This window comes from Xyrauchen texanus, chromosome 19, assembly GCF_025860055.1.
Source record: "Xyrauchen texanus isolate HMW12.3.18 chromosome 19, RBS_HiC_50CHRs, whole genome shotgun sequence".
NCBI lineage: Eukaryota > Metazoa > Chordata > Actinopteri > Cypriniformes > Catostomidae > Xyrauchen > Xyrauchen texanus.
In genome coordinates this window covers 6,373,882-6,401,485 of record NC_068294.1, presented here as the reverse complement: position 1 = coordinate 6,401,485, position 27,604 = coordinate 6,373,882, and the positions used below count along the sequence as shown (strand labels likewise).

The 27,604-nt window shown below is 38.9% G+C and overlaps 1 protein-coding gene across 2 annotated transcripts; it reads left to right on the top strand.

Moving 5' to 3' along the window:
• The first annotated feature begins 3,963 nt into the window (after positions 1-3,963).
• Positions 3,964-24,002, top strand: LOC127660120 (T-cell leukemia homeobox protein 3-like). 2 transcript variants are annotated; one of them, XM_052150208.1, is made up of 4 exons: positions 3,964-5,046; positions 11,829-12,066; positions 22,921-23,101; positions 23,639-24,002. In XM_052150208.1, the coding sequence occupies exons 1-4, from the start codon at positions 4,569-4,571 to the stop codon at positions 23,648-23,650; spliced, it is 909 nt and encodes a 302-aa protein (XP_052006168.1). In that variant the 5' UTR covers positions 3,964-4,568; the 3' UTR covers positions 23,651-24,002. The 2 variants fall into 2 exon arrangements, with proteins under 2 accessions (XP_052006168.1, XP_052006167.1); XM_052150207.1 differs by lacking the exon at positions 23,639-24,002 and having other exon boundaries at positions 22,921-23,311.
• Positions 24,003-27,604: the final 3,602 nt, after the last annotated feature.

The following is a 27,604-nucleotide window of genomic DNA, read 5'->3' as shown; positions in this document are numbered from 1 at the left end:
TTATTACTGGTGTTATTATTATTATTATTATTATTATTATTATTATTATTATTATTGGTGGTGGTGGTGTTATTATTATTGGTGGTGTTATTATTATTATTGGTGGTGGTGTTATTGTAATTATTATTATTGGTGTTATTATTATTATTATTATTATTATTATTATTATTATTATTATTATTATTATTATTGGTGGTGGTGGTGGTGTTATTGTAATTATTATTATTGGTGTTATTATTATTATTATTATTGGTGGTGGTGGTGGTGGTGTTATTGTAATTATTATTATTGGTGGTGTTGTTATTGTTATTATTATTAATAGCTAGCCTACTATTACTGTTGTTTGCCTACTTTTGCCATACATGCAGTGCAGTAGTTTGTAAATATTAGCAACATTTTCTGCTCAACTATTTCAAAGCAATGTCCTTATTGCCAAGTCATACACTCGTTTCTCGCTGATAATGATTTAATGATAATAACTTCAGCTGTCACAGAAACGCAAACAGATGCACATATGAACATAATCCATGTTTTAAATGTATACTACATAAAACTGAAAGCCATACTGTCGAATTACAAGAACTGAAAATGCAATGAATTACACCACTTGTGACTAAAAGGTAATTAGAGTACAGAAACGAATTACAATATATATATATATATATATATATATATATATATATATATATATATATATATATATATATATATATATATATATAAGTAAATAAACAAATATATATATATTTATATATATATATAGCAAATCTACTTATATAAGTAGCAAAATATAATTATATTTCACCCTAAAAACTGTAAATAAAAATACTTATAGGTTATTTAAACTAAAAATAGATTATAGAGTCAATCCTCATAATCTATAGGTGAATGCAGCTGGGATGGATGGGATTGTTCTTTCAAACCCACGTGCAGGATCCATATTGAGCAAGACCAGCAGGTGTTCTGGCAAAACATTTTGATGGCTGTTTGTTGTTCAGTAATGTTGTTATTTGAGTTAATTTATTTAACTGGAAAAATCTTAACCTACTTCGTTTAGATCGACAGCTTAATGTTGAGTTGCAATTGTCATTTCTTAAAATAAAATAAAGCTTTGAGTAGCTCGCTAGTGACTCATCTCATTCTTTATGTAGCGTTGTAATCGCCATTTGTCATGAGCTGCTGCTTGGTATCGCCTTCCAATCCCTGTGGCACCGTATTGAGCAAACACCATCACAGATGTTTGCAAATCTCCAAAAGCGCACTGAAACAGGTCACGCGCGGGAGAGCGGCGGGTCACCGAATCTGTTGAGAGGCGCACTGTGACAAATGCCTTTTGTCTTCTCTTTGTCTTTATACTTTATTATCAACACCGCCTGGAGATTCCGATTTATCAATGACCCCTATATACACTGAACACCCTGTCAAGACATCGCCTGCGGGACACCAGCTATGAGGGCTTTTATATTAGACTTCCACCGGGAGACTGCGGTAAGAAGGTCGTTTAGAAGCGGCGTTTTACGTGTGTGGACAAAGAACAAACGCAGTCGTTTAAAACTGAAATTACCGAAATGACCAAGACAGTTTATTCGCAGCTGAGATAATGCAAGTGTCCCGTAATACAGCAAGTTTACCGACCCTTTTATATGGTTTCAAATGATGCCAGCATGCATTTCACTCATCTGAAGAATATCGATTTGGAGTTAATTGAACTTCTACACTGCAAAGTCAAAACGATGTTTTAACAGGACATTAATTGGGCAGATTTGAGAATAAACAGTTCATTGCACCTAATGAAATGAAACAACAGTTAGGTAGGCGCGGTTTGTCAGGTTCAATAATACGAGTGCTTCTTAGTATTCGAAATAATGATACCTTAAACCAATTAGTAACCATTAGATAACATTTTGAAAATGTAATTGTGCTTAACATTCACTAGGCTACTGACGACAACGACTGGAGAACGCGGGAATAGCGTTGGCTTCTCCTGGAATTGAGTTCAACTCAATAACAGCAAGAGAGAAACGCAATTAAAAGATTTCCAACGCAGTTCATTTAGTGTGATAAGAACTGTTGTTAAAATAAAGCAATCTTAGGGAAATAACTGCTGGAGCAATATGTGAAAGATATTAGATCTACAGTTGCATGCGTGTAGCACAAATTGGCATTAGGGTTGGCATTGTGGAAATGAAAACCATCCCACATTCAGGAAATAATAACTGTGTCAATCCTGACTGTTAACTGTGATCAGGGCCGAAGCAAGGAATTCCAGGCCCCTAACTCCAGGTTGTTCTTCGCCCCTATTAAAAACAACACAGTTTAGAATTTGTTGTGGGCCCCCTCCACCTTTGGGCCCTTAGAATCGTTACCACCTTTCACCACACTAGCTCAGGCCCTGACTGTGATTGAGCTCTTACTTTATTTCTAATTGATCTGCTTCCTGATAAAGACAGAATCAATCGTGTCTGATCGGTGTGACCTCAGATAGACTCTAAAACTGCACGTTGCACCAGCACCACTTTGGCAGAGCAACGGGATCTGGCCTTGTCATAACAGTTGAACAAAATGTTAGTTAACGTGTCTTAGACTACATATATTAGTGTAGGGGTTTGTGTTATTTTCTGACTGTTGTACAGCACCTTGGTTAGCACTCATAGTGCTTTTCAGGTGCTATATAAAGAACCTTGACCTTGACCTATATTCAGTAGGCCTAATTGATTACATATTCAAATGACATTAATGACATACACTATGTTAATGATAAAAAGCAACGCATTTTAAGGTGTTGTAGTGGCATGACCTCGTGATGTTAAACCCACTCCTTCAAGGTTTCTTTATTTGACATCAAGCTAACATGTTCTTGCTATGGAGACACACAAGAGCGCTTATTATTGATACAGATTTGTATTCCGAAAATTGATTTTTATGCTTCCCTCTAGCCACGTTGTGCTGCCGAGAAATATTTTTATTCGTGCTAAAGCTGAAATAAGTACGTAATAAAACGATGATATATTAAATTCGTTTGCCTTGCTTTCAGGTTTTATTATGCTCCATTTTTCATTTTTATTGAATTGTAAGCGGAGAATCTTCCTCTGTTGCTTCAGGCGGAAAAAGGTTAAATTATTTGCGCCAAATTCTGCATCACTAAAGGCAACGGAGGCTTCTCTGGCTTCACCCTTCATTTTAGGCACCCACAGGCAAGTGCACTTCAATGCAATTCAGTTTCATTTGATTAAAGAAACGCATTGCCGTGTGTAAAGCTGCATGTTTCAGGATCTACCCTTGACAAAAACCTGTCCTGAAGTGTATTTATTTTTTTATTTTTTTATTTCTAATTTAAATCTAAACGTCTGCATAGACCAAACTTGTCTTTAATTCACTGTGATAATTAAAAGCATCAACGACCTGGACCAAGTTTCCCAATATGGATACATTTGACCATTTTAGAGCCACCAAAACATGAACGCGCTTTACGCGCTACTGCCGCTGTCTGTTCATTAATTGACTTATATTTATTTGCAGTTTCATTCATTTATGTATTTAATTTTGCTTTATGTATTTATTTATTTTTGATTTGATCCTACTTTTTGCTTGTCCTGCAGGTGCCTGAGTCTGTCTCCTTAAGATGGACTTCACCCCCACCCCTCCCCCTTTCCCGGTAAACGGTACCCTTGGAAAAAATAAAGTATGCCTTTTGATTATTAATATTATTATACTATTATTAGACTACTGATGATGTCAGTTCTTTATTTATTCAATATCCTCTATCAGCTCTTGAAGAAATTGACGTGCCGGTCTGATTGGACCACTCCTTCATATTGTAGGCTACAAATTGTTATTTGTATAGCACTACTTCATTTGGGTAGGACACCGGACGTTTTCATTTGTGAGCTGTAACGCAACTGCCCTGGCAAAAAACAGAGGCGGGTTCTTTAAGAGAGGGGTGCGGGTGGGATCGATGCATTGTCTCCAGAAGTCCGCGCAAGCCAATGGAAAAGCGCGTGACAGAGTTTGGGCAGAGGGGGTTTGTCTCACCTGCTCGAAATCACTTCAAGAGGCGCATGAGCAGGACATTTTCAGCTTGCGACAATTAATATGCACGTATCGGACAGTTAACACTTCACTTTAGATATCAGTGATGCTCTCGAGTCTGGGCCGTGCGCCTTTCTGAGAAATAGCAACACACCAGAACAAGCGCCGTCAGTTTTCTTCACGTCAACTTGGCAACTGATAACTCCAAGAAGGATTTAAGCGCGTTTTTACTGCCGAACTGATTTTTTTAGGAATCATCATGGAACTGAAATGAGCCAGACGCAATGCAAGTAAGTGTGGGATAATGTTGATTGAATCGTCTCCTGCAGTCGTGATGGAATCACTGTGATTTCTGATATCGCTATTTTTGGACATCAAATGGCAGCAGTATAAACTGCATGGGTTCTGAGAGCTTGGAGGAAGAATATTTGTTTAACAATACGATTTTATTCGTTGGGGAATACGCAATCTTGCGTTGAAGTTTTAGGAATAAATCACTGCTACCTTCGAGGCTGTGCGTAACACACAGAACCGCGACAATGGAGCACACGGGAATCGAAGAGGTGAACCAGACCCACCAGCAGCACGAACCCATCAGTTTTGGAATAGATCAGATTCTGAATGGCTCGGATCAGCCGAGCAGCTGCATGTTACCGAGCCGAACCGGTGACTCGGACTACTCGCTCGCACATAACGTCTACAACGGCTACAACAGCGTGTACAATCCGGCCTGCTCGATGGCGGCGGGTCTGGCTGGTTCCTACAACGTCAACATGAACATGAATGTGAGCATGAACATGAACGTTAACGTGAACTCAGGGAATGCAGGCGGTGTCATCCGAGTCCCGGCACACAGACCCATGCCACCCGCTCCTCACCCGCCTAACCCTGCCCATCCACCGGGTATCGCGGCGGGGATACCCACCGTGCCCACAGTGCACAGCATGGGCAGTCCCGCCAGCTTCACGTTCCCCTGGATGGACAGCAGCAGAAGATTTGCGAAGGATCGGTTGACCGGTAAGACTTCATTATTATTATTAATAGACTTTATTATTTACAGTATTGTTTTTGTATTGTCTGCCTTAGATTCCTGCTTGCGTCAGAAGAAAGTAGCCTATAACGATATTGACCAACGTCGAGGAGGATGGACACTTTTTTTTTTTTTTTTTTTTTTTTTGCAAATTCAGCGCACGTGTTCAATAAACATTTATTATCCTACATATTTAAGTAGAACATTGTATAAAACCCGATAAAACTGTAAAGTTTCCGTAGAAATCAATAAAAGTCTTGCACAAGTTGTACAATCAGCAGCAGTATAGTTTATAATAACAGCAATGTTCATGCAGGATGACATAATAAAAGCACATAACAACAATAAAAACAATAACAACAGAAAATAAATAAACGTAATTATTAATAAAAAGTTTTTATGTACAAAAAATAAAAATGTTAAACATTAAAAAATTTAGGGGCCAAACAAAAAAAGATAAAGAGTAAAAAATATTATTATTATTATTATTATTATTATTATTATTATTATTATTATTTATTATTATTATTATTATTATTGATAAAGGAGCTATGTGCATTTTAATAGAATTGATGTCATGAAATATGACACACTAATAATTTCATAACAGAAATTCAATTTACACTTCCCATTTCCACTGAAATATTTTCTTAGACAATAAAAAAATAGTCATTTAATGTTGTATATCACATTTATATCACATTTGTGCTGAGCATTCTATATATATATATATATATATAGGCTATATATAATTTTAAAAAAATCTTTTTGACTTTCTTCCTACATTTCAGCATTGCTCTTAGATTAATATTGGAAATCCTTTAAAACAAAAGTGGCATATCACTCACAAGAATGTATTTTTATCAGAGTCGGGCTCACAGCTGTAGCACCAACATAATATCAACCTATATTCTGCTCCTTGTTTTGCTAATAGCAACACAATGCCTTTGAAAAGCTCGATTTCTTCTAATCAGCTGCATCTCTATGTTTTAATATTCTTGAGCTACTGTCTCTCTTGGCCTTTTGGACAAATGAATCTTTCAGGGGTTGCAGAGATCTTAATGTTGCCAGCATGTCAGCCTGTAGTGATGCGTGATGACATGTTGACAAATCGTTTTAATCTACGCAAAGAGCCAATAGATATCCAACAGACCCGATTTGGGATAACATTTCCAAGTGGGACGAGAACAGCGCGTATTTCTGAAGGATAAACTGGCCTTTGCACGCGTACAGAAAGGTCACTACTGATAATTATCTATTGGATATTATGAATATGTTATTCTTTCATTAACATAGATCATTTAGTTTATTTTTATGCGTCTTGACATCTCAGTTCATGGCAGATCAGTGGTGTTTAGTCTAGTCTGTACAGCCTTAGCATCCTTCCCTGTTTTCCATTTGGTCTGTTCACGTCTTCAAATGACGTCACTCATTTAGCAAGAATATGGATTTGTCTGCATTAAATATTCAGAATTCCACTCTATTCGTATTAATTATTTAAATGAGAGAATGATATGTCAACTGCAGAAGCTCTGTTGTAAATATGTTTATCAATTTTACTCATAGTCACTTTGGGCCACTCGTTTATTATATTTCATCTCTTCCGCGCCTTTAAATGGCGCTGCAAATACAGTTAGCCTATGTTTTTAATTATATTCAGTTATACATATTAAACATATATTGTTTTTTTTATAAAAACACATAATAATAATAACAATAACAACAATAATAATAATATGAATAATAATAATGTGAATAATAATTAAATAGTATTACACTTATAATATAAGCCTACTTCAAAAAATATTTCCTAACAGATTAAATAGATTCATCTTCAATTTAAGTCAATAAAACATGAATATGTATTAGTTTTATTAATTTAATTTTGTTAAACTTATAAACTAAAATAGGCTAAAATATTTGTTGAGTTGTTGAAGCGACCAAAATAAAAATAAAATAAAAAATAAATTAAAAAAAATTCTGGGAGCGTCATTCCTAAAATATGGAATAGTTTAAACATTTGTTTGTAATTCATTTATTGCCTTTCTGTCACGGCCACTGATTTCAGCAGTATTGCGCAGAAACGTGCAACAAAATCCACGATGCTTGCTTGAACAAGGTTTCTGGTTTTTCATCTATTTTCTCCATCAGCTTGAATTGCATGTCTGCATGTCACCAGCACATGTGTCACGGTGCGTATAGGTGCACGAACAGGCCTGAGACTCGATATGTACTGCAGGCCGGACATATCCTTCCGGTTTTGCAGGCGATGAAAAGCTATACCGCATGTTTTTTTGTTAAGTGACTCCTTGGCAGTTTGCAAGTTTATAAAAGTCCAGAAACGCATAAACAGATCAGTCGGCTCTCAAGTCAATAAACACAGGTGTTTGACTTTTCCGTTTCAAATGATCTTTACGCGCGTCTTTGCTGTCCCCGGTTAACAGCACTGGTGACAACTGCTCCGTGTAAGGAGCTATATGGGCTATAAGCCTGTAAATAAAATATTACTGATAATTGATATCTTAATAATACATCTACACAGTAACAATAGCATTCATTTGCCGTATGTCTGGAATGGCGTAGCCGCTTGCACTGATTCATATAACAGTATATTCATCAGTGGGAACAGATTTATTTAACACAACAGTAGCCTATTACTGGTGAGGTGGGGGCTATTGGACCGAACTGCATCTCAACAAAGGGCAGGTGATAGTCGTAATCTGATATCACTGGCCTTGGAGAAATTGGAAAATGAAATTGCGTGTGTATGGCGCTCTGTCTGAAATGACAATAATGATCTTTCCCACCCATAAATACAAATGATTATGAAACTGAGACGAGGCCGCGTATCCATGGTGACAGTGTCTAAAGGGAAAGACGATCGTCACTTGCGGCTCTTGAGTGGAGGGTTTATGGCTTTTCATGACAATTATTTTATTTTATTCGATATTTCAATTCCCAGCATGAATGGAAATTTAAAGGCGCATTCTGTTTTGCCCCACCGCGCGTAAATAGCGACAAATGCCCATGTTAAATTTCAATATCTCACTTTGAATCCATTACATGTATATTTATTAGATTGCTACAAAGGTAATATTCGCAATGGGAAAGGCAGTCGCTGTCGCATGAAGGTGATATCACGAATAACTGATTTTATTACTGTCCGCATATTCTCTAAGGCAAGCTTTGATTTTTTGATGCGCTCACGATAAATTTTATTACACAGACATATCATTTAGAATTCCCCCTGCTGTCAAAAGAGAATACAGGGATTGTTTTTGCTTCCTGTTGACGCACATTTGTATTTGTGTGGGAGTGGAGGTTCTTTGGAAATTTGTAAAAAAGCCTCATTTGAAATTTGATCGTCAATACATAAATAAATAATAATAAAAAAAAGTTGTGGCAGCACATAAAAATCATAATTTCAAAATGTATAGTCCAAAAAATAAATACAATAATAATAATAAATAAAGCTGTGGCAGCACATCAAAAATCCTTATTTCAAATTGTATCGTACAAATAATAATAATAATAAAATAATACAAATCAATTAAAATAAATAAATCTGTGGCAGCACATAAAAAAATCCTCATTTCAAATTTTTTCGACAAAAAATAAATAAATACAAATAAATAATAATAAATAAAGTTGTGCCAGCACATCAAAAATCCTAATTTCAAATTTTATTGTCCAAAAATGAACAATAATAATAATAAGAAGAATTATAATAAGAAGAAATAAAGCTGTGGAAGCGCATAAAAAATCCTTATTTCAAATTTTATCATACAAATAATAATAATAATAATAATAATAATAATAATAAATAAAGCTGTGGCAGCACATAAAAAAATAAAATTCATAATTTCAAATTTTATCGTCCAAAAAATAAAAAAATAAATGACCCATAACTTTGATTTCAAACACTCTACGGTTCTCTGTCACTGTCGGAGGAATCATACCGAACATTACCCGTGCGCTTAAATGATGACGATGCGGGCCGCCTGTCACTCAAGATCAGTACTTTAATTAAATGCAATCAAATCCAATTACACACTGGAATGAAGAGTCTGTGCGCATTATCCAATCACAAGCCATTTTATGTGCTTGTCCAATAACAAAGATGGTAAATAAAAGAATGATCTAGTGATCTAAGCATTAAAAATATCCTGATCAAAATAAAAATAGGCTAAATCTAAATACGACAATTGGCACCTTGTTATTTTCCATTAAAAGCAATAAGATTAAGCTGACAAGTTAATTAATGTATTATTTTATCATATATTTCCCAACATACTGTATCTTTGAGGATGACCAAAACAGCTTCAATGTCAGCCTGACATCATGAGTGACCTTGAGGAACACCAGTATGAGGGAGCTTTATTGGAGTTGCTTTGAGGGCTATCAACAGCCATGAACTGAATCTTGAATTTCACGTGTGCGTGAATGAATGTCGTTGAGTGTCATGAGTAGCCAAGAACAGTCAAGTGCTGATCATGGTATGTCTTCTCACATGGGTAGCCAACCATTGCGAGACCCAAGTTCAGTCCAGTTACAAGAATCACATTACTGTAATATAAACATCTTGGTTGAGGATTACTTGATAAAAACATGTCTTTTCCACAGTGATATGTTGAAAAGACATGTCCTCCAATTACTTTGCTGTTCCGGTCTTATTCCATAATTTCATTTTCTTTATGATGGCCAAACGATTTCAATGACAGTGCCTATATGAAGAGTGTCATTTCACATTACTGAGGCATCTAATGCTTTGGGATCTGATGTTTTGTATTTAATGTTTTGGTATTTGCTATCTGTCTTTTACTTTCAGTTTTTGGTCACAGATTTGTGTATTATTAAAAGTGTCTTTGAGAAAGTTTTTACAAGCAAGGTAAATGCTTTCATTCAAATCAGGTCAGTGATGTTCAGCCACCATCATTTAGTTGCATTAGGTCAAATCAGTGTGCTAAAGTCGTTTTAACTCAGCTTTACTAGGTTTGTCAAATTCAATTTATTAATGTTTAATTTCATGTATTTTCTCATGTTGGTCCAACTTAAGGTCTTATTCTCATCTTGCTCAAAAATGCCTAAAATAACACTTAGTTTCAACATTTGTTCACCCCATCCAGTCCCATGTAAGGCATGCTGGTGAAATGGAAATCAATGATACAAAAAGTATTCATCTAGTCCAAACTCAAATGGACTTAATACAAAATGTTCTAGATTTGTGTTGCTTGAGTTCACATTAATTAAGTAAACTGAAAAACCTGCAAAAATCCATTTTTGAGTGAATAGGATAAGATTATTCAGATGTTCCATATTAATTTGGGTTTATGCTGCGACATTAAATCAAATAGATGTTTTCTAGTATACTGTATAGCTAAGTCATATAGTTAGTAGTCTTTGGTTTCACTCAGGTACACACACACACACACTTAACACACAACGAGAGTCAACATTGTCTTGGATAGCCAAAACATCATATTGGTTAGACTCTTCACCTCCATTTAGAAGCCTTGACTGGGTTCCAGTTACCCTTTAGCGGAAAAGACAACAGGACTCACCATGTCTGGGAATGTTTTGCTGTCCACACATGGACTTAGAGAGGACCGGCAAAATGATCCTACCGTATGCTCTTTTCATACACTGTTGACATAGTCCTGATTATTGCTATTATCCTTACTATATAACCTACCTTTACAAAGGGCATGTCTAGAAGCATGGGCATTTAGTTGCACTCTGGTTCTGTAACAACCAAGTTGTTCATATCACCAGTTGACAGCAGCTCAACATTAGAAGAAGAAAAAAAAAAGGAGGGGAAAGGTGAACATATCAAGTAGAATTCAGAATGCAAAATGAAGGCCTTGGATGTAAAACCATGAATAATGGATGAACAATACAGATGAGCTGAATGTGAAGTAGCCTGCTTTTTCAATTCACATCTATTAGCATTTAGTTTGAAAGCCGGAATACAATTTGTACATGTGCTGCAGTTTAGATTAAACAATGCCTCATTAAGATTATCCATTAATATTTCCTTTGTATCTTTAGATTTTTTTTCTAATTAAATACATATTTTAGAATATGCATACATACAGGCACAGAGAGACTATCAGCCCAGGAAAGACTCTCCTGATGTTTCTATGTTTATGGATATGTTATTGCACTCTTGACTGCAGGCCTGTTATGAATCTACCCCAGGCCAAAGCAAGGCTAAGACTTAAAAATGTAATTAAAATGAAAGAAATGGCAAAGGTTTAAAAAAACAAAACACCTTTGTGACAAAACAAGGTACCACAACATAATAACGTTCATTAAAAGCAATAAGTAATTAGCAAACATTTGTCCTGATAACAAATCAGTAGATCATGTTCATTCAATTTTGAACATATTGGAAATATACAAATTCCAGAACATTTTCCAATCATTTGGTTCTACATTAAAAATTAAGTTAAACATTATTTGATGAAGCTATAATTGTGAATGTTGTTAATATAACCGAATAGGCCTACTACAAAATGTATTTATTTATTTGTTTGATTATTTATTTATTTGTTTGTTTGATTATTTATTTATTTGTTTGTTTGATTGTTTATTTATTTGTTTGTTTGATTATTTATTTATTTGTATGTTTGTTTGATTATTTATTTATTTGTTGTTTGTTTGATTATTTATTTATTTGTTGTTTGTATGATTATTTATTTATTTATTTATATCTATATATTTGTTTATTTATTTCACCTACACTCATGCCTCATTCCTGTTTTTTCAGCTGCCCTTTCACCGTTCTCCGTGACTCGACGAATCGGCCATCCGTACCAGAACCGAACACCGCCGAAACGGAAAAAGCCCCGCACGTCGTTCAGCCGCGTGCAGATCTGTGAGCTGGAGAAACGGTTCCACCGGCAGAAATATCTGGCGTCAGCGGAGCGCGCAACGCTCGCCAAAGCCCTGAAAATGACAGACGCTCAGGTCAAAACCTGGTTTCAGAACAGAAGAACAAAATGGAGGTGGGTGAAAATGTTTTTATTTTATTTTTTTATTATTATTATTATTTATTTTATTATGTATTATAAAAAAGAAAAAGAAAAAAAAGAAAAAAAATTGACTGTTATAACTCATCCATCCATCTGTCAAAAACGTTATTTGGGTCTAGGACCAGGTCACATTTGGTTAAGGCCTAATTAATTTCATTTCATCAAGATTATTATTATTATTTATTTTATAAATTGTTTTTACAATGTGACATGAGTTTGTATGACAATTAAGCACACACCCTCTACACTGTCAGTTATAGTTATGTAATGTTATAATAAAAACAGCATTTGTTTTGCATTACAGTGATAAAAATAACCTTTCTGGATTCCAGTAACCAAAATCAGAATGACCTTTATTGCCAAGTATACTAGCACATATTACAAGGAATTTGTCTTGGTGACAGAAGCTTCCAGTATACAAACAATACAACAAGACAGAGATAATAAAAAATTTAATACAAATACAAAATGAATAGAAAATATAGTTATGTATAGAAATACACAATAGACAATATAAATACAAATCTGTTATACACAGATAGTGGAAGAGAATGTGATGTGCAGAAGAGGAGATGTAACGAATATTGTCATGACAATAATATTTAATGGTTATAAATGTGCATCATCTTCTTTAAGCATGATTTTGTTTTGTTCTCTTTGCTAGTTCTTTATTTATTTTAAGCTATTATTTGTGCCGTTCACATTAGCTTTACAATCCTATTGATTCATCATTTGTTGGTGTTTCAGACCATTTACTGCTCTTTTGATTTCAATGGATGATTATAAATTGTGGATGACTGTATTGAAAACGAGGCTTTCCCAGATAGCACATGTACATCACTGAGATGTCTGTTTTAGAAATGTTCATCTGGAAAGCATCACAATCTAATTAACATCTGCTAAACATCTTAAAAATATCAGATTTACAAACATTCTAAATCATAAACATCTCAAAGACATCTGCTGAATGTCTTATTGACATCCGAGACACACTTATAGATATGTCTTTATTGCAGATGAGCAAACAACCTAAAAAACATGTCTTCCAGGTGTAAACACACACATCAACCGTCTGGGTGATGTACATGTGCTGTCGGGGTTGAGGTCTCAGTCTCTTTGATGACATGCACTGCATAAAGCTACCACAAAGCTCCTGGATCACATCTAATTTTCAACAACTCATGTTGTTTGGAGTCTACTTAAAATTTCTTGGAAACATATTCTTTCCAATGCTCTGTCAGCAGAAACATCCAAAACAACTTTAAACAGCTGTACAACCCTTTGAAGAGACTGTCCCTCACAGGCTCTTTGTCATTCCCATCAAATATCAAAGATGGCACTGCTGTGAATAAGGTCTGTAGCACCAGATTTAGTCACAAATGAGTTTAATTGAAGAGGCCATTCAGGGCCTACTAGAATAATGCCACTGTGGATTGGCTGTAGTTGACTTTTTATTTGTTTATTTTATGTGCATTGGACAGGAGACAAGGGGGACGTGGGGACACGCCCCCAATCTTTAAAAAGGTGATTTTGTCCCCCGCAGTTTTCCAAGCTAAACCCATACCGAGTCCAAATGGTGGATTTGTGTACAGTATGCCCTCTAAGTGGCGTAGTGACTATCTGGGTGGTGGAGAATCTTCACATGCATCTCGTGAATCTCAGTTGCCTCCGTGTCTGAGACAGTCAATAAGTGCATCTTACATTTACATTTACATTTATGCATTTGGCAGATGCTTTTATCCAAAGCGAGTTACAGCACCCTTATTACAGGGACAATATCCCCAGAGCAACGTGAAGTTAAGTGCCTTGCTCAAGGACACAATGGTGGTGGCTGTGGGGATTGAACCGACAACCTTCTGCTTAACTACGCCACCACCACTCCAGTCTTATCACGTGGCTTGTTGATCGCATTACCGCGGAGACCTAGCGTGTGTGAAGGCTTCACGCTATTCTCCGCGGCATCAACACACCACGCGCTCCATCGAGAGCGAGAACCACATTATAGCGACCTTGAGGAGGTTACCCCATGTGACTCTACCCATCCTAGCAACCCGGCCAATTTGTTGCTTAGGATGCCTGACTGGAGTCACTCAGCACACTCTAGTTTCGAACTTGTGACTCCAGGTGTGTTAGTCAGCGTCTTTACTCGCTGGGCTACCCAGGCCCCCCTGTATACAGAGCTCTTTGGGTTTTGTTGCTCTGGGGTGATTGAGCGACCATCGAGCCAATCACAGGTGAGTTTCATGAGCAGAAACAACCATTACGTAATAGCCCGTCTGTCAGACAGTCTAATCAACACGGCTCCGCTCATTTCTACAAAGTTTCTTTCAACAATGCTCATTTATCCATATTATTTATCAGTATTGATGTTGATCTATATTAATAATCTAGAGATGAGAAACACACAAATGAGAGTTATTTATCGGCCTATCGTTCATGATTGACAGCATTACGTGAAATGCACTGCAGAAAATAAACAAAGTGTCACGTTCCTGTGTTGTCTGGCCTATGTTCTCCGTTTCACCTATCACATTCCATGTCACATTCCTTGTGGTCCGGTCCGTGTTTTCTGTTTCACTCAGCACGTCAAATTCCATGTCACGCTTTCCTTGTTGTCAGCCCCGTGTTTCACTGTCTGTGTATAAAACTACAATTCCCACAATTCCTGGCCTCTCTCACTGCCTGCACTCTTCATTGGTCTCACCTGTGTCTCGTTTAGTCGTCATTGTGTTTGTGTATTTAACCCGGTTTGTTTCACCATTCCCCTGTCGGTCTTTGATGTTTGTGGATGCCTGTCTCCGTGTTCCCCCTGATGTTTATCCTGCCTGTTCTACCTTTCATGTTTTCCGTGTTTCCAGGTTTTAGTGTCGTTTTACCCATCGTGGTCATTTCCTTTGTTCCTGTTTGTTTTGTCTCACTTTGATTTACAATAAAGTACACTGCATTTGGATCCAACCCATTGTCTGCCTCCTCCTGCATCGTGACAGAAAGACCGACCCAATAATGGATCCAGCAGCGGTTTTCACCGAACTGGCCCAGGCTGATCTGACCGTTTGCAAGTACTCACGTCTCTTCTCCATGGTCGCCGTCTACTCCGGGTTCGACGACGGTTCCCTGAAGACCATCTACTGGATCGGGTTACCATCAGCCCAGTGGTGGGAAGCGCCAGAACCCGGAGACCACACGTGGAGGGAGTACGTGAGTCTTGTCCTAAAGAAACTCGCGCCCGACGAACCACCCCTCAAGATCCCGGTTTTCGAGCCAGAGCCCACGCCTGCCACGGCCAGCGAGCCAGAGCCCTCGTCTGCCCCGGTCTGCGAGCCAGAGCCCTCGTCTGCCCCGGTCTGCGAGCCAGAGCCCTCGTCTGCCCCGGTCTGCGAGCCAGAGCCCTCGTCAGCTACGGTCAGCGAGCCAGAGCCCACGCCTGCCCCGGCCAGCGAGCCAGAGCCCACGCCTGCCCCGGCCAGCGAGCCAGAGCCCACGCCTACCCCGGCCAGCGAGCCAGAGCCCACGCCTGCCCCGGCCAGCGAGCCAGAGCCCACGCCTGCCCCGGCCAGCGAGCCAGAGCCCACGCCTGCCACGGTCAGCGAACCGTTAGCCCCCGATGTCAGTGAGCCAGCGCCTGTCGCCTCAGCCGTCAGCGAGCCAGCGCCAGTAGCCTCCGACGTCAGTGAGCCAGCGCCTGTAGCCTCCGACGTCAGCGAGGAAGCACCTGTAGCCTCCGACGTCAGCGAGCCAGCGCCTGTAGCCTCCGACGTCAGCGAGCCAGTGCCTGTAGCCTCCGACTTCAGCGAGCCAGCGCCTGTAGCCTCCGACGTCAGCGAGCCAGCGCCTGTAGCCTCGACCGTCCCTGAGCCAGCGCCTGTAGCCTCGACCGTCCCTGAGCCAGCGCCTGTAGCCTCGACCGTCCCTGAGCCAGCGCCTGTAGCCTCGACCGTCCCTGAGCCAGCGCCTGTAGCCTCGACCGTCCAAGAGCCAGTGCCAGTAGCCGTGTCTGTCCAAGAGCCAGTGCCAGTACCCGAGCCTTCCAGAGCTCCGCCTTCCGAGCCTTCCAGAGCTCTGCCTTCCGAGCTTTCCAGAGCTCCGCCTTCCGAGCCTCCCGAGCTTTCCAGAGCTCCGCCTCCCGAGCTTTCCAGAGCTCCGCCTCCCAGGCTTCCTAGAGCTCCGCCTCCCAAGCTTTCCAGAGCTCCGCCTCCCAAGCTTTCCAGAGCTCCGCCTTCCGAGCTTTCCAGAGCTCCGCCCTCAGAGCTTTCCAGAGCTCCGCCTTCCGAGCTTCCCGAGCTTTCCAGAGCTCTGCCTTCCGAGCTTTCCAGAGCTCCGCCCTCCGGGCTTTCCAGAGCTCCGCCTCCCGAGCTTCCCAGAGCTCCGCCTCCCGAGCTTTCCAGAGCTCCGCCTCCCGAGCTTTCCAGCGCTCAGTCTCTCGAGTCTTCCAGGGCTCCTTCCTCCGAGCCTCCCAGGGCTCCATCTCCCAAGTCTCTCGAGCCTCCCAGGGCTCCGTCTCCCAAGTCTCTCGAGCCTCCCAGGGCTCCGTCTCCCAAGTCTCTCGAGCCTTCCAGGGCTCCGCCTCTCGAGCTTCCCGAGCCTCCCAGGGCTCCGCCTCTCCAGTCTCTCGAATCTTCCAGGGCTCCTCCTCCCGAACCTCCCAGGGCTCCGCCTCTCAAGTCTCTCGAGCCTCCCAGGGCTCCTCTCGAGCCTCCCAAGGCTCCGCCCCTCAAGCCTCTCGAGCCTTCCAGGGCTCCGCCTCTCAAGCCTCTCGAGTCTTCTAGGGCTCCGCCCCTCAAGTCTCTCGAGCCTCCCCGGGCTCCACCCCTCAAGTCTCTCAAGTCTTCCAGGGCTCCGCCCCTCGAGCCTCCTACGCTCTGCCTCCAGAGCCTCCTGAGCCTTCCACGGCTCCGCCTCCTGAGCCTCCTAGGGCTCTTCTCCCCGAGCCTCCTACGGCTCCGCCTCCAGAGCCTCCTATGGCTCTGCTCCCAGAGACTCCAGAACCTTCTAGAGCTCCGCCTCCCGAGCCTCCTACAGCTCTGCCCCCAGAGACTCCAGAGCCTCCCTCGGCTCCGCCTCCTAGGCCTTCCTCGGCTCCGCCTCCTACGGCTCTACTCCCCGAGCCTCCTATGGCTCCGTCTCCAGAGCCTCCTATGGCTCTGCTCCCAGAGACTCCAGAACCTTCTAGAGCTCCGCCTCCCGAGCCTCCTATGGCTCCGCCTCCCGAGCCTCCTACAGCTCTGCACCCCGAGACTCCAGAGCCTCCCGAGCCTCCCTCGGCTCCGCCTCCAAGGCCTTCCTCGGCTCCGCCTCCTACGGCTCTACTCCCAGAGACTCCAGAGCCTTCTAGGGCTCTGCCTCCTGAGCCTCCTATGGCTCCGCCGTCCCTCTGCCCCCAGGGACTCCAGAGCCTCCCAGGCCTTCTAGACCTGTCCCCGTCTTGAGGCCGCCTCCCAGGCCTCCTAGACCTGTCCCCATCTTGAGGCTGCCTCCCAGGCCTCCTAGACCTGTCCCTGTCTTGAGGCCGCCTCCCAGGCTTCCTAGATCTGTCCCCGTCTTGAGGCCGCCTCCCAGGCCTCCTAGACCTGTCCCTGTCTTATGGCCGCCTCCCAGGACTCCTGAACCTGTCCCTGTCCTGTGGCCGCCTCCTGAGCCTGGACCTGTCCCTGTCCGATGGCTGCCTCCCAGGCCTCCTAGACCTGTCCCGGTCTTGTGGCCGCCTCCCAGGCCTCCTAGACCTGTCCCTGTCCTGTGGCCACCTCCCAGGCCTCCTGGATCTGTCCCTGCCCCTTGGACTGCCCTCTTGCCCTTGTGCCTCCGTGGACTGCCTAATTGCCCCTTGTGCCCCCTTGGTCTGTCTCCGTGTCCCTTGTGCCTCCTTGGTCTATCTCTGTGTCCCTTGTGCCTCCTTGGTCTATCTCTGTGTCCCTTGTGCCTCCTTGGTCTGTCTCTGTGTCCCTTGTGCCTCCTTGGTCTGTCTCTGTGTTCCTTTGTGCCTCCTTAGTCTGTCTTTGTGTCCCTTGTGCCCCTCTGGTCTGTCTGTTTTCCCCCTTGTCCAGCCCCCCTCTCCTTTAACCTCTGTTTATTTTTCCTATTCTGTTGTTTCTTAGGACCGTCTGGAATCTGGTCCTTTTGACGGGGGGCTATGTCACGTTCCTGTGTTGTCTGGCCTATGTTCTCCGTTTCACCTATCACATTCCATGTCACATTCCTTGTGGTCCGGTCCGTGTTTTCTGTTTCACTCAGCACGTCAAATTCCATGTCACGTTTTCCTTGTTGTCCACCCCGTGTTTCACTGTCTGTATATAAAACTACAATTCCCACAATTCCTGGCCTCTCTCACTGCCTGCACTCTTCATTGGTCTCACCTGTGTCTCGTTTAGTCGTCATTGTGTTTGTGTATTTAACCCGATTTGTTTCACCATTCCCCTGTCGGTCTTTGATGTGTGTGGATGCCTGTCTCCGTGCTCCCCCTGATGTTTATCCTGCCTGTTCTACCTTTCATGTTTTCCGTGTTTCCAGGTTTTAGTGTCGTTTTACCCATCGTGGTAATTTCCTTTGTTCCTGTTTGTTTTGTCTCACTTTGATTTACAATAAAGTACACTGCATTTGGATCCAACCCATTGTCTGCCTCCTCCTGCATCGTGACACAAAGGACAATCCTTCTTTTAAATCAGTTTCTATCAGCGCACGAGTCTTCATTAAGTTATGCCTTTTACTTTATGTTTGTGAGGTAATAATTCGATCGGTTGTTTTTGCCAATTTAAGCAGATTACTAGATCTGTGTTAAATATGTAAAGATATTTTTAATATCAGCTCCTATCACAAACTGTGGGGAATAATAGATACAAAATAGCTGTATTCTTAGAACACTTGTGCATTTTAATGAAAGTGAATAGATATGTAGACATGCTTTTTATACATGAAAACATACAGATGTTATTGAAACTCATAAAAATAGAAGACTATTAGTGTTGCCTTTTGATAAAAGTAATTTCAGCAGCTCACAAACTGTAGGAAAATGATAGATTTGCTTTGTTCTTATAATGCATAAAAGCTCTACTAAAGTCTCTTTGTTGATCTGTACACATACACATTTAAAATATTACAATTTTCAGTGAGTAATTAATTTCAGAGACAATCATTTGTCACCACCTTCTGGCATCACCAGAAATGTTCACTGAATCATTAAATGGATCTGAAGGAGTTTTGGTGAATGTAGTCAAAACACTCAAACTAATAGGATAAAATCAAATCCCATGATGCACAAGCACTAAAATAATTCTGCATATGCACAATTGTCATTACTGTACAGTAATTGATTACATGATTGATTCAAGGACCAGATTGTGCTCAGTCTTTTATTTTCATGTTTGAAACAAAAGCAAGTGCTCCACAAAATGCCTTTATTTTTGCAGCTAATGTAGCTAAATACTTCCATTTTTTAAATACTACAAATATTAAAAGTAAATAATACGTATATATTAATATATATTGTAATATATTAATACAGCACTGTAAGTGTTAGGTCTGTGTGAGCCACCAAATGACAGCTGTGTCCCCCCACTTTTAAAATGACTGCTACGCCCCTGACATTGCACATTGATTGTCTTGACCAGGCAGAAATGTTGAAGCTCTAAAAAGGCTCTGTGGAAACTTGCTGTCTATGCATTATGGATCCCATACTTCTAAATCATTGAAAGCATGTCCATTCTTTCCCCATAAGCTACTCATCCTTTTGCCATTGTCTCTTTTGGAGCAAATAAATGCCCAATCTAATTAAGAGCAGGCTTACTTTGGTCCTGCCAACAAGCTGCAGTAGGCAGACAAGAGCTTGCTGAACATGATTTATTTTTAATGAATCTGAGTCATGGCCATTAACAAATGAAAATGTATTATTGGCGCTTTATTATGCCTGCTCATCAATATTTATTTATATCATTCAACAATTATCTGTATCAGTTAAAAGCTGCTGGGAAATATTCATTAGCAAAGTCACTTCTCTGGATTGTCAAATTTGCAAATCATTATATGGCCTTGAATGAAATGCTGCTAAGTGTTACATCAAAGCTGGCAACATGCAGCCAACTAGAATATCAACAACAACAATCACTTCCATAGTAAGATGTATGACTGAATCTAACTACATAAGGTTGTACCAAAGTAATTGTTACCCTCCGATCAGGTACAAGAATTGTTTAGAACAACTGCACGGTTAAATGCATATATATATATATATATATATATATATATATATATATATACATTATATGGATTCAATTGGATTCATATTAATAATTAATATTTTTAACATCAAAATAATAAGTGGTGTATGTGTAATCACTTACTATAAATATTGCTAATAAATCCTTAAATTTCATGTTTTCCAGTTGTGTTATTGCCTATAGGATTTGACTGTAGCTTACACAGACACTCTGAGAATGAAGGATGCATTTGCGTGTCAACCGTAGGGGTAACAAGCCCGTTATCAAATGAGCCGAGTGCAATCACATTACAGTGATGCATTTAACTGTGACGTGTGGCTAATGGACACCAGGCGGCAGGTATGGAACAACCATTGTGCCCTCATGGTGGACAGATTTTGTCATGGAGAATGAAGTCATTAAGACTGGATGATTTCATGAATTATGGAGGTCTCCTCTTTGTTTCAGGATCCATTTTGTACATTGGACATCAAATGGCAACCCAACACACTAGTCACTATGAAACATAACATGTAATAAATGTAGACTCTGAGTCATATTTTCTTTTAACTTGCATAGTTTTGTTCATGGTTTTCAAGGATGAGGGCCTGTCACGCAACCTCTCCGTGTTGGCATCTAGCTTATAGCTAGCTTCTTCCAAAATGCTTTGAGATAGCGCAGGGTCAGCCATGATACGGATAGGGCCCTTGAGCAAGGCCCTTGAGACTATCTGCTCCAGGGGTGCCGTATCATGGCTGACCCTGCCCTCTGACCCCAGCTTAGCTGGGATATGCTATAAAAATAATTTCACTGTAAAATAAAGGCTTCTTTAAATACTGTAAAGCTTGATTGGACATACGACCTTTAACATAAAAAAAACAAGATTTTCCTCTTTTTTTAAATTGAAGAAGTCTATTTATTATGTTATCCTAGCTATTTACGATTCGAGAGTTGTTTCATTATTTGCATATAGCTTAGTTTTTCCGTGGTGTCCAAAACTCTATCAGAACAGACCTGCAAACTACTTGAGAACCCATGTTGAAGTGTTCTTGTGTTTTCACCATAAGTAGATTTTGTATGGCTAATCATTTGTTAATTTTACTATTTTGTAGACTAACTTGCTCCCTGCATCACCGTGCCTTCCTTTCCTTTAAGAAACAATGAAATTCTACTTTCTAACTTCAAATAATTGTTTTGAACATTTGCATTTGATTTTACATTTGAAAAATGCTGCCAATAAAATGATTGCTAACACGTTACATGTTTCCTTTGTTAAGGGTTTATAAAGGGATTCGTTAATGACTAATAACTAATTTACAAATGCAGTATAAATCATTGATATTCGTTTATAACAACATGAATAAAAAGGATGACTTTCATGCAGTATTTACAAGCTTAAGTAACTCTGTAAAATTACTGGGTAACACTTATCATTAATATTCCATTTGTTACGGGTTTATAAAGGTGTTTATTAATGAATAATAAGGCTGTTTCAAATGTAATATAAATCATTTTAATGCGGCTATAACAACATGTATAAAAAGAGCAACATTCAAGCAATACTTGCCAAACAGTGATCATTTTAACTTACATGTTATAAATGCTTAATAAATACACTTATTCATACTAATATTAATAAAGATTTAAAAAATGCCCTATGTCACAATGCAAAATAATATAGACTATTATAGTGAGATTAAAAGGAGGAATGATGTAATTTTGCTACAGTTTATATTCATTATTGTAATGTCTTGACTCACTTTTATTGTCACTTTCCTTGTCACGTTGATGTCAAAAGAGTGGTGCTAAGTCCCAACTTACCTAGTTCTAGTTTCCTAAAGTCCTCTACAAAAACACCATTTATGGTTTCATGTTTATTCACTGCATATATCATATAATAACACCTGATGATCATTACACCATTTTTGAAACTTTAATATTCTTAGGATTCCAATCTTGGCAACTCCTTAATAAATTCTTCATTTGTTTCCACTATACATTAAGGTACATTTTTATAGGTTGCTAATGATGAATAAGTGTTATAAGGCATTTATAACATGTGAGGTAAATGGCTCACTTGTTGGCAAATATTGCATGACAGTAGCCTTTTATTCATGTTGTCATAACCGAATATCAGTTATTTATAATGCGTTTGCAATTGAATTGTTAATATATATCTTAAACCCTTAACAGTTCCTCGGACCAGAAAAAAAACAAAATTTTGTGAAAAATATGTGTCACATTGTGGTTAATCGCATTAGTTTCAACACATTGCAACTGGTCTGTCATTTAATGTTGTGTAATACAAAGACTATAATATTCACATATGTTTTGGTCACTGTTCCAACAGGCTGCTCATGTTAATAATAGTAATATGAGGTATTATTAAATGTAAAGAACCATTAACATTCACATGCTTCATTTAAAATTACTTTAGTCATAACATGCACATTGTTGTTTTTCATAAAGGCATATCATCTCTTTTGTGCATGTGGACTGCTCAGATCTCTTATGGTAATTAAAACCAGAGTAGGACCTGCACTAGATAAACATGTTAGATGACATAATCCGCTTTTGTTTTTGAAAAGGGTCTCTGTCACCACACATTATGTTGACTTCTATCATGTGTCTCTGATGACAGGAGGCAGACCGCTGAGGAGAGAGAGGCTGAGCGACAGCAAGCCAACCGTCTGATGTTGCAGCTACAACAGGAGGCTTTTCAGAAGACTCTGAGTCAACCGCTTCAGCAAGACCCTCTCTGCCTACACAACTCCTCGCTTTATGCCCTGCAGAACTTACAACCCTGGGCAGAGGACAACAAGGTGACCTCCGTCACCTCAGTTGCATCTGTGGTGTGACCCACACCTCTCATGTGTACAAGTTAATTGAGGAAGGATTTTATAGTCTGGGTTTAAAAGCATTACAGGACACTAATTTCAAACAAAATTTGGGTGAATCTCTGAAATTCACACATGGACTCATTTCACGAGCATCTGTACGATGCCATAAGCTAAACAAGTTTTTTGTGAGACCGTAGAGGAGATCTTACTTTGAAAAATTTTTATAAAAACTCAATCGAATGCGGAAAGCATTAATTCCATTTCAATGATTTCCGATTGGATGAGTTTTGGCTCAGAAATACAATGGCTAGAGCCTACAGACTAAACTGAACTGTATATTTGTGTTTTTGGTTATTGCTCAAAATTCTTTAGGAATATGTGTTTTTTATGTCTTGGCATGGAACAGTATATTCCAATTAAAATGGAATAATATTCCAATTCACATTTTCATTCCCAACTGAATCTGATTGGTAATTTGTCTCGTCCCTTACACTACATTCTCGTTCCTCTTTTCTTCAGCTACCCATCTAAGAGAGGGAGGGGCTATGTCCTTTCCAACCCAAAACCGCAAAGCTGTCTGATGAATTTCACCCATCAAGATGGCTGTTTGTCTACGTGCCATTTGGCATCATGGATACTGACTCAACCCCAGACTCGTTCATTCTTGTTCCTTTTATTGGTGTTTTCTTTTTTTTTTTTTTTTTTGTAAGATGTGTTTGTGATGCATGTTCTCTACATTTCCTGTACGAAGAGACAAACTAAAAACAGTTTGTTCCATCACGCTGGAGTCCCTCCTAAAATGAACTTTGGAAGCAATTAAGGAGGCATTCTTTCTGGATTCTTCATAACGTGACGTTTAAAGGCATTTTATAATAAAATGAATTGTGACTGAAATATTCTGTTGAAGGTTGAGTTGTTTCTTGGCATGTGCTTCCTTCATTGTTTCAGACCCTATAGGCAGCACCTCAAATTATTTTGGAATTGTCTTAAAGGTCAATTTCTGCACACCTAACATCAACAAAACTATGGAGCCCCTTAGAGGACAGCAAGGGAATTTATTTTCTTAATTGTTTTGCATTCCTGCTATAGTTTTGCATACTTTAGCAATTATGTTGGGTTACCTTGCAATAAATTAACTAGAGTTTTACAACAATAACCATACTTGACCTGGTATCTGTAGCAGAGCCATAGTAAGCACAAAATGTACCGTGGTTTACTGCAATATCTATAGTTCAGCAGTGGTATTTGTAGTAAAACCATAGCCACAAACAATGTTTGGTAAATTACTTAAAAATACTAATCCACTACAAATTACTAATTGCTAATGACTCATTTTAATCAGAATGCTTTACTAATTATTTAATTGGAAAATAAAACACAATGATAGTTACTTTTAAGTTACTTTCTAAAACACATTTCTACTCAACAATTTTAAAATCATGTAAATATTACTTCATACACTCCACACCTCACATTTCTCCTTCACAATGACTCATTACAGGGCCATAATTCAGGTATTCTACATATAAAATATATTAGAAATAAGCATAACCATATAATGTACTTTAAAGTATTTAAATTAATTAAAAGTCAGTGGGTCTCATTCGTCAAGCACAAGCAGAACTCATTTTTGTGTAAATCTTTCATAAAGCCATTTTGACGTAAATTCATGGATTCATGAAAGTTTTCGTATTTTCAAAATGTTAGATGGTATGAATTAATTTTACACCTGCTCCTGACCACAATTTAATTGTGCGTAAGACATCTGAACTTGTGTTCTTTTAGGCAAACTGTCATGACTATGTTATGATAGAAGTGAAAATAAATAAGTAATGATAAAATTTATGAATAATTCAATTAATGAAATTAACCTTAAAAAATAACATAAATAAAATATATTTTTTATATATATTTTCAAACCATATACTTATTTAGAAACTTTTTTTACTGCTTGAATTAATTTTTTTAAAGTATAATTTTTTTAAATAATTTTTTCAACAGACGTGCTTAATTTTTCTCGAAAAAAAAAAAATGCCCTCTAACGTGACTGTTCGGACTGTTTTTTATTTTATTTGATATGAGCTCTATAATTTAGGTTTCATAATTTAGTAAAGGCATTGGAAAATCATGTTCAGTTGATAACATATGATCAATGCTAATACTGTTAAACCCATAAAAAAACACATCATGGCCAGGTGTGTACACAATACAAGGAGGAAAAAATAGAAAAAGCCTGCACACTGTCATATAGCTTGCAAATCTTACGGCATTTCGATCAAAGATCTTCTTCAGGCATTCTATTAACTTCTCTTCCAGTTGCAAGTATATCACTGTTAGCATCATAATTTACCTGAGAAGTTCAACAAATGTTGCTGGCAATGTGCTGTGAACTGAACCAGAGAAGGTTAATGGTGATGAACATCTTCCTCCAGGTGTGAACTGAAAATGTTTTACACACACGTCAGCAAAAACATGCAGTGACAGTAATTCACTTTCTTTGAGATGCTATTGTGCTTGCTAAATCAAAATTTTACCACGTGAATGCACTTTATTAATAAAAATGATTTAATGACTGTTCCACATAGATGTTAACATTATTATTATTATTATTATTAATAATAATAACAATTATTACTATTTAATTATATTATTGATATATCCTTTAATATTTCACCAGATGAAGATGGATATGTTTCAACATAATGTGGAGGACATAATTATTTAGTTAAATTACATGTGCAGTATTAGTGAAATGCAGTGGAATAAATAGCAAGAGCGAGCCTCTGTATTTCTAGAAGAGAAAAGCAGGAAAGATTTGAATGTTTTGGTTTCTCCGCATTCCTCAGTGTGCAGGAATATTCTGTTTTTAAACCTCTTTGGGGCATTGAAACCATTTGGGAATAAATGCTAAACCATGGATTTACTTTCCTCGGCAATATGGATGTAAATGTGGTCAGCTTTAAGAGATGGGTAGACGAGCTCGGCTATAGAATCATCAGGAAGTCAACATCATGCTCAGGTTGGTTTATGGGGACGATCCATTTCACGTGCAAATGACTCCGAATTTACTCATATATTTACAAATGTTTCATGTATGAGGCCCAGTAACTGTAATCTGATTACAAGAATTCAAAATGTAATGCATTACACTGCTTTTTTGGCTAAAAGTAATAAGATTACAGTAACCATGGTTAACGCTTATGACTATTAATCATTGTTTGTCCATAGTATTTGAAGTAAAGCTATTGTAACCACAAAATTGACCATGGTTACCTCTTTGAGGCTCCATACCAAAATTATTTGCAAAAACAATGATTGTTTTCAGTCAGGTTTCTCGAACACTGGCATTGGTCAGTCAAACAGATCGTTGGTTGACCTAAAGTTGATTTGAGGGTCAAGCAAACAGAGGGATATTTTCAAAGTGTTAGGGGAGATCAAACTATGGCTTGCTTATGGTTGTCTCTCCATATTAAGCTGGGATACAAGAAGCTTTATGGTAACATGCAAAGAAATTAAAGAAAAAATACATTCACACACCACTTTGAATTTTACCAGCTATATTTGGATTCCAGATCATTATTCATTGTTAGCGTCTAATAACATGTTGGTGAGTACCCGTGAGTGCAGTTTGTATAAAAAATGACATATTGTAGAGGCATTCATCACCCATGTCCACCCAGACACTGTAGGGGCGTAAAAAACTGATGGGATCTCTGTGAGCCAAAACTGCAATCAAAACAGGAATTTCCTCATTGGTTACCACAGAAGAGTGATATCAGGGTAAGTCAGGGAGGGGATGTGGTATATAGCAGTTTTATTCGGAGTAAATGAGCCCTTACGTTCTGTTCTACACATGGCTGCATCTCCCAGGAAATGCTAAAGAGGTAAACTGATTACAGCTCTCCACAGCCTGTAGCTCTCACAAAACAACCAGCAGTTGCACAAATAAGCTAGGACCATGAATGGAAAACTTGCATCTTTCAATGGGGAAAAATGAATAACTAATTGATGTGTGTGCTTTGACCCATTCTAACATTTTTCACATATAAAATCATTCTCCAATTCTGGTGAATTAACTGAATAAGATCTTGGAATTTGTTTCTGGAATTTCTAAAGCCATATTCAAATAAAAGAAATTAATTCACACGAAACTTGTCAAGAAATTGCCCTCAAAAGAAACAAATAAGATATTACAGTTTGCAAATAGAAAATTAAGCTCATTTTAGGGCCATTAAGATGTTTTACATTGTGACATTATTTTCATGACAGTTACGCATATTTTATCCCCCAATTCTTTTTCATATTTGTACACCCTTGGTAGTGCCTTTAACTTTCGCTGATTTTCATTAAAAAAGAAATGAGCGACTGCATCTTTTTTTTTTACTATAATATGGTAATTCATTCTGCGTTACGGTAATGAGGATCATCATTGAAAACAATGGGAATAGTAAAAGTAAATGTCCGGACATGTTACTGTAATGAGAA

What these genes read in the sequence shown, in the direction of transcription:
- LOC127660120 (XM_052150207.1), top strand. Translation starts at nt 4,569, where the DNA reads ATGGAGCACACGGGAATCGAAGAGGTGAACCAGACCCACCAGCAGCAC. An exon ending in TGCGAAGGATCGGTTGACCG is followed by an intron (nt 5,047 to 11,828) that starts GTAAGACTTCAT and finishes CTGTTTTTTCAG; the next exon opens with CTGCCCTTTCACCGTTCTCC. An exon ending in AACAGAAGAACAAAATGGAG is followed by an intron (nt 12,067 to 22,920) that starts GTGGGTGAAAAT and finishes CTCTGATGACAG; the next exon opens with GAGGCAGACCGCTGAGGAGA.